The 7,717-nt window shown below is 44.8% G+C and overlaps 1 protein-coding gene across 1 annotated transcript; it reads left to right on the top strand.

Moving 5' to 3' along the window:
• The first annotated feature begins 573 nt into the window (after positions 1–573).
• On the top strand, positions 574–5,751 carry LOC118491486. Its single transcript, XM_035989307.1, has 4 exons — positions 574–1,062; positions 1,166–1,287; positions 2,940–3,608; positions 5,709–5,751. Exons 1-4 carry the CDS (start codon positions 574–576, stop codon positions 5,749–5,751), a joined length of 1,323 nt encoding a protein of 440 aa, XP_035845200.1.
• The last annotated feature ends 1,966 nt before the right edge of the window (positions 5,752–7,717 follow it).

Raw genomic sequence — 7,717 nt, 5'->3', positions numbered from 1 at the left:
AGGCGCGTACGGGCCTAACGAGCGTCGAAACTAAGTCCGTCGTTGCCCGTTAGGCCCGTACGCGCCTTACGGATGATAAATTTACAAAAATGGTCCCTGAGGTTTGATGTGTTTACAAAATTGGTCCCTGAGGTTTGATGAATTTACAAAAATGGTCCCTGGTGTTTCCAGGATTTAATAAAATGGTCCCTTGTGTTTCAGAAATTGACCAGGGACCATTTTTGTAAATCCTGGAAACACCAGGGACCATTTTTGTAAATTCATCAAACCTCAGGGACCAATTTTGTAAACACATCAAACCTCAGGGACCATTTTTTTAAACATAAACTTAAATTGTTTTTTTATTTTTTTAAAAACAGAAAAATATATATTTTTAAACAGAAAATATATATTTTTATGCTTTCACTTGTCTTTATGCTTTCACTTGTGCCATGGTTTTGCTGTGTAAACAGAAAATATATATTTTTAAACAGAAAATATATATTTTTAAACAGAAAATATATATTTTTAAACAGAAAATATATATTTTTTTAAACTTAAAGTTAAATTGTTTTTTTTTTTAAAAACAGAAAAATGGAGGAAATGGATTACGAAGAAGATATTCCGGAGCAGCCGCAGCGGAAACGGCGGGCGCGTCCACCGCCAGATCCTCTAGAGAATCACCCGTATTTGGAGTTTCCTCAGGAGTCCGAGGCTGCGCTCCGTTGCGAGAAGCTTCGGAAGATGCATATTGGTGAACATTTTGCGGTTTCGTGGAAAACCCTCCGGAAGCTTGAGGTTGAAGATTGGGTGCGTAAGTTTGTTCCCGTTGATTCACCGTGGGATCGTCTGTTTGAGCTATCGTTTACGCCGACCTACAGGGAGATACTAGTCGAGTTTCTGTCGTCGTTCGAGTTTCATCCTCGTCGGCCAAATGAGGTTGTGGACCCCGCGCAGCCCCCTCCCCCGCCCGAGGTTTCTTTTCGCATGGCTGGCCAGGCGCGCGAAATGTCACTTGCACAGTTTGCGGTGCATAGCGGTTTGTATACGGAGGCTGAGATTGCTACGGATCTTTATACGAAGGTACGTTTAACACAAATTTTGTATTGTTATTATTATTATTTTTAATATATAACATTTAAGATTTAATATTAATTTAACGTTTAATAAACATTCGTGTAAACAGGGGCTCGTAATGATTGATAAACCCACGCTATTAGGGTTTTGGGATCTGATCGCGGACATCCGTCAGTGGGACCACTACCAATCCAAGGGGAGGAGTACGCTGATTGAGGATCCGCTCTTCAGGTACGTTAGTTATTAAACAGATTTTTTTAAAAGAAAATTTCTTTTTTTAATTATTTAGTTGATTTTTGTCAATTTTTGAAACATCAGGGACCATTTTTGTAAAAAATAGAAACTTTAGGGAACAAAGTGTAAATATATCAAACCGTCAGCCGTTTTTGTAAAAAATTGAACGACGTCTAAACCGGCAGCCGTTTGGGGCTGGGTTTGCAGCCGTAAACCGGCGTTTAAACGGCTGCAAACACAGCCCCAAAGGGCAGCGATTTCGCAGCCGTTTGGGGCTGCGTTTGCAGCCGTTTAAACGCCCGGTTACGGCTGCAAATGCCGCCGCAGACGGCAGCGAAAACGCAGCCGTTTGGGGCTGCGTTTGCAGCCGTCTAAACGCCCGTTTACGACTGCAAACGCAGCCGCAAACAACAGCGAAATATCTGCCGTTTGCGGCTGCGTTTGCAGCCGTTTAAACGCCCGTTAGGGACCTACGCGACTTACGGTTCGACTTCGACTAAATATAATTTAACGACGACGATCATAGTTTTGACGCTCGTACGGTCCTAACGAGCGTCGAAACTAAGTTCGTCGTTAAAATATATATATTTTTTTATTATTTAGTCGAAGTCGAACCGTCAGGCGCGTAGGTCCCTAGCGAACGTCGAAACTAAGTTCGTCGATTAAAATTTTAACGACGGGCTTAGTTTCGACGCTCGTTAGGCCCGTACAGCCCTTACGGACGACGTCGACTAAATAATGTACGCGCCTTACGGATGACGTCGACTAAATAATAAAAAAAATATTATTTAGTCGACGTCGTCCGTAAGGCGCGTACGGCCTAACGAGCGTCGAAACTAAGCCCGTCGTTAAAATTTTAACGACGGGCTTAGTTTCGACGCTCGTTAGGCCCGTACGCGCCTTACGGACGACGTCGACTAAATAATAAAAAAAATATTATTTAGTCGACGTCGTCCGTAAGGCGCGTACGGGCCTAACGAGCGTCGAAACTAAGTCCGTCGTTGCCCGTTAGGCCCGTACGCGCCTTACGGATGATAAATTTACAAAAATGGTCCCTGAGGTTTGATGTGTTTACAAAATTGGTCCCTGAGGTTTGATGAATTTACAAAAATGGTCCCTGGTGTTTCCAGGATTTAATAAAATGGTCCCTTGTGTTTCAGAAATTGACCAGGGACCATTTTTGTAAATCCTGGAAACACCAGGGACCATTTTTGTAAATTCATCAAACCTCAGGGACCAATTTTGTAAACACATCAAACCTCAGGGACCATTTTTTTAAACATAAACTTAAATTGTTTTTTTTTTAAATACAGAAAAATATATATTTTTAAACAGAAAATATAAATTTTAGTCGACGTCGTCCGTAAGGCGCGTACGGGCCTAACGGGCGTCGAAACTAAGCCCGTCGTTAAAATTTTAACGACGGGCTTAGTTTCGACGCTCGTTAGGCCCGTACGCGCCTTACGGATGACGTCGACTAAATAATAAAAAAAATATTATTTAGTCGACGTCGTCCGTAAGGCGCGTACGGGCCTAACGAGCGTCGAAACTAAGTCCGTCGTTGCCCGTTAGGGACCTACGCGACTTACGGTTTCCATTTAATCGATGTTGACTGATTATTATTTACTGACTGGTTTCCATTTATGCAGGTATTTGCACAAGATGATTTCCACTTCGATCACTGCTCGAAACAAAAGCCGGGAGTGGTGTACGAGTGGTGACTTATTCTTTTTGTATTGCCTCTTATACAAGAGGCCGTGCGCTCTCGCCTACGGGTTGGCGCAGTATTTCGCCTCCGCGCATCATCGACAGGAGCGCGGAATACTATTCGGCGGCGCTTACGTGACCAAGATAGCCCATTCGTTGGGCTATCATCCGGAGAATGACCGCGGCCGTGTAGGCCCGGCGGCACAGCCAAAGCGGATGGGGACGAACACAATAAACGGGATGCATATTACCAAAGACTTTCCATGCGGGAAGCGGTTAAAGAATCTGGACGGCACGCAATACGAGCTTAAGGACCTGCCAGAAGACTTCCCTCTGATTTATCCCCCGCGGGATCCGGAGCCGCCAGAGCCGCATCAGCCGGTCGCCGTTTTTCCGCAGCCACCACAGCCGCGTGGACCACCCGGGGCGCCCCAGTTCCCACGCCATGTTATGCCCGGTCCTGACCCGTCACATGAGCGGCTGCTTCGAAACGTGGAGAGAAACAATTATTTGTTAGAGTGGGTGGCTGCGGCGCTGCAGCAGCAGCGACAGCATGACGGGTTACCTCCACTACCCTTCATTGCGGATGCGGACTGGGATCAGCATCAGCGGCAGCAGCAGCATCAGCAGCAGCAGCAGCATCAGGAGCAGGAGCAGCAGCAGCAGCATCAGGAACAGCAGCAGTAGTATTTTATCATTTTGTTATGTATGTACAAACTTTGTAATGTATTTTGTAATGTATGTATCAAACTTCGGTGTAAACAGTTTCACATATTTTGAAATGTTATGTTTTGAAATTCAGGCAGGTTATAAAAAATTCTGGCAGGTTATTTAAAGTGTTTTGTCGTTACAAACTTAGTTTCGACGCTCGTTAGGCCCGTACGCGCCTTACGGACGACGTCGACTAAATAATAAAAAAAATATTATTTAGTCGACGTCGTCCGTAAGGCGCGTACGGGCCTAACGAGCGTCGAAACTAAGTCCGTCGTTGCCCGTTAGGCCCGTACGCGCCTTACGGAGGACGTCGACTAAATAATAAAAAAAATATTATTTAGTCGACGTCGTCCGTAAGGCGCGTACGGGCCTAACGAGCGTCGAAACTAAGCCCGTCGTTAAAATTTTAACGACGGGCTTAGTTTCGACGCTCGTTAGGCCCGTACGCGCCTTACGGACGACGTCGACTAAATAATAAAAAAATATTATTTAGTCGACGTCGTCCGTAAGGCGCGTACGGGCCTAACGAGCGTCGAAACTAAGTCCGTCGTTGCCCGTTAGGCCCGTACGCGCCTTACGGAGGACGTCGACTAAATAATAAAAAAAATATTATTTAGTCGACGTCGTCCGTAAGGCGCGTACGGGCCTAACGAGCGTCGAAACTAAGTCCGTCGTTGCCCGTTAGGCCCGTACGCGCCTTACGGAGGACGTCGACTAAATAATAAAAAAAATATTATTTAGTCGACGTCGTCCGTAAGGCGCGTACGGGCCTAACGAGCGTCGAAACTAAACCCGTCGTTAAAATTTTAACGACGGGCTTAGTTTCGACGCTCGTTAGGCCCGTACGCGCCTTACGGACGACGTCGACTAAATAATAAAAAAAATATTATTTAGTCGACGTCGTCCGTAAGGCGCGTACGGGCCTAACGAGCGTCGAAACTAAGTCCGTCGTTGCCCGTTAGGCCCGTACGCGCCTTACGGATGATAAATTTACAAAAATGGTCCCTGAGGTTTGATGTGTTTACAAAATCGGTCCCTGAGGTTTGATGAATTTACAAAAATGGTCCCTGGTGTTTCCAGGATTTACAAAAATGGTCCCTGGTCAATTTCTGAAACACAAGGGACCATTTTATTAAATCCTGGAAACACCAGGGACCACTTTTGTAAACACATCAAACCTCAGGGACCATTTTTGTAAATTTATCATCCGTAAGGCGCGTACGGGCCTAACGGGCAACGACGGACTTAGTTTCGACGCTCGTTAGGCCCGTACGCGCCTTACGGACGACGTCGACTAAATAATAAAAAAAATATTATTTAGTCGACGTCGTCCGTAAGGCGCGTACGGGCCTAACGAGCGTCGAAACTAAGTCCGTCGTTGCCCGTTAGGCCCGTACGCGCCTTACGGCTGATAAATTTACAAAAATGGTCCCTGAGGTTTGATGTGTTTACAAAATCGGTCCCTGAGATTTGATGACTTTACAAAAATGGTCCCTGGTGTTTCCAGGATTTACAAAAATGGTCCCTGGTCAATTTCTGAAACACAAGGGACCATTTTTGTAAATCCTGGAAACACCAGGGACCATTTTTGTAAATTCATCAAACCTCAGGGACCAATTTTGTAAACACATCAAACCTCAGGGACCATTTTTTTAAACATAAACTTAAATTGTTTTTTTTTAACGACGTCGGGCCTTACGGGCAACGACGGACTTAGTTTCGACGCTCGTTAGGCCCGTACGCGCCTTACGGACGACGTCGACTAAATAATATTTTTTTTATTATTTAGTCGACGTCGTCCGTAAGGCGCGTACGGGCCTAACGATTGTATCTGGAATACAACAGGTTCTGTGTGAATTTAAAGTTCAGAAGGCTTTATACGCCTCGTATTGACCAATACGCAGCGTATACAAGGTGTCAATATACGCTGCGTATAGGCCAATACGCAGCCTATTAATAGTTACTGCATATATGAATTAAGTTCTATGTTCTAACAGCTCCGGAACGGAGGATAAACTGGTTAAGGCTTTACGGTTCTAAATGATAGGTCACGAGTTCGATTCATGATAAGGGCCGGTTCTTTAAAGAAGACCCCCTTTTATACTGATTTTATATATATTTACATTTTGGTCCCTGGTGTTTCATTTTTTATAAAAATGGTCCCTGAAGTTTCATGAATATACAAAAATGGTCCCTGTTGTTTGATAATTTAGATAAATGGTCCCTGATGATTCCAGGATTTACAATAATGGTCCCTTATGTTTCTGAAATTGACACAAAGTGTCAAATTTTACCAAGTTTATATACGCTTCGTATTAGTCAATACGCAGCGTATAGAAACCTGGCAAAAATTTGACACTTCAAACCTACCAAAATGACCCCAAATGTGCATCAGTTTTCTATACGCTGCGTATTGACCAATACGCAGCGTATAAAGCCTTCTGAACTTTAAATTCACACAGAACTTGTTGTATTCCAGATACAATCGTTAGGCCCGTACGCGCCTTACGGACGACGTCGACTAAATAATAAAAAAAATATTATTTAGTCGACGTCGTCCGTAAGGCGCGTACGGGCCTAACGAGCGTCGAAACTAAGTCCGTCGTTGCCCGTTAGGCCCGTACGCGCCTTACGGAGGACGTCGACTAAATAATAAAAAAAATATTATTTAGTCGACGTCGTCCGTAAGGCGCGTACGGGCCTAACGAGCGTCGAAACTAAACCCGTCGTTAAAATTTTAACGACGGGCTTAGTTTCGACGCTCGTTAGGCCCGTACGCGCCTTACGGACGACGTCGACTAAATAATAAAAAAAATATTATTTAGTCGACGTCGTCCGTAAGGCGCGTACGGGCCTAACGAGCGTCGAAACTAAGTCCGTCGTTGCCCGTTAGGCCCGTACGCGCCTTACGGCTGATAAATTTACAAAAATGGTCCCTGAGGTTTGATGTGTTTACAAAATCGGTCCCTGAGATTTGATGACTTTACAAAAATGGTCCCTGGTGTTTCCAGGATTTACAAAAATGGTCCCTGGTCAATTTCTGAAACACAAGGGACCATTTTTGTAAATCCTGGAAACACCAGGGACCATTTTTGTAAATTCATCAAACCTCAGGGACCAATTTTGTAAACACATCAAACCTCAGGGACCATTTTTTTAAACATAAACTTAAATTGTTTTTTTTTTTAACGACGTCGGGCCTTACGGGCAACGACGGACTTAGTTTCGACGCTCGTTAGGCCCGTACGCGCCTTACGGACGACGTCGACTAAATAATATTTTTTTTATTATTTAGTCGACGTCGTCCGTAAGGCGCGTACGGGCCTAACGAGCGTCGAAACTAAGCCCGTCGTTAAAATTTTAACGACGGGTTTAGTTTCGACGCTCGTTAGGCCCGTACGCGCCTTACGGACGACGTCGACTAAATAATATTTTTTTATTATTTAGTCGACGTCGTCCGTAAGGCGCGTACGGGCCTAACGGGCAACGACGGACTTAGTTTCGACGCTCGTTAGGCCCGTACGCGCCTTACGGACGACGTCGACTAAATAATATTTTTTTTTATTATTTAGTCGACGTCGTCCGTAAGGCGCGTACGGGCCTAACGAGCGTCGAAACTAAGCCCGTCGTTAAAATTTTAACGACGGGTTTAGTTTCGACGCTCGTTAGGCCCGTACGCGCCTTACGGACGACGTCGACTAAATAATATTTTTTTTATTATTTAGTCGACGTCGTCCGTAAGGCGCGTACGGGCCTAACGGGCAACGACGGACTTAGTTTCGACGCTCGTTAGGCCCGTACGCGCCTTACGGACGACGTCGACTAAATAATATTTTTTTTATTATTTAGTCGACGTCGTCCGTAAGGCGCGTACGGGCCTAACGAGCGTCGAAACTAAGTCCGTCGTTGCCCGTAAGGCCCGACGTCGTTAAAAAAAAAAACAATTTAAGTTTATGTTTAAAAAAATGGTCCCTGAGGTTTGATGTGTTTACAAAATTGGTCCCTG

Source organism: Helianthus annuus, chromosome 4 (assembly GCF_002127325.2).
Source record: "Helianthus annuus cultivar XRQ/B chromosome 4, HanXRQr2.0-SUNRISE, whole genome shotgun sequence".
NCBI classification, from domain to species: domain Eukaryota; kingdom Viridiplantae; phylum Streptophyta; class Magnoliopsida; order Asterales; family Asteraceae; genus Helianthus; species Helianthus annuus.
The sequence above is the reverse complement of the archived record's forward strand: the minus strand, read 5'-3'. Positions and strand labels throughout refer to the sequence as shown.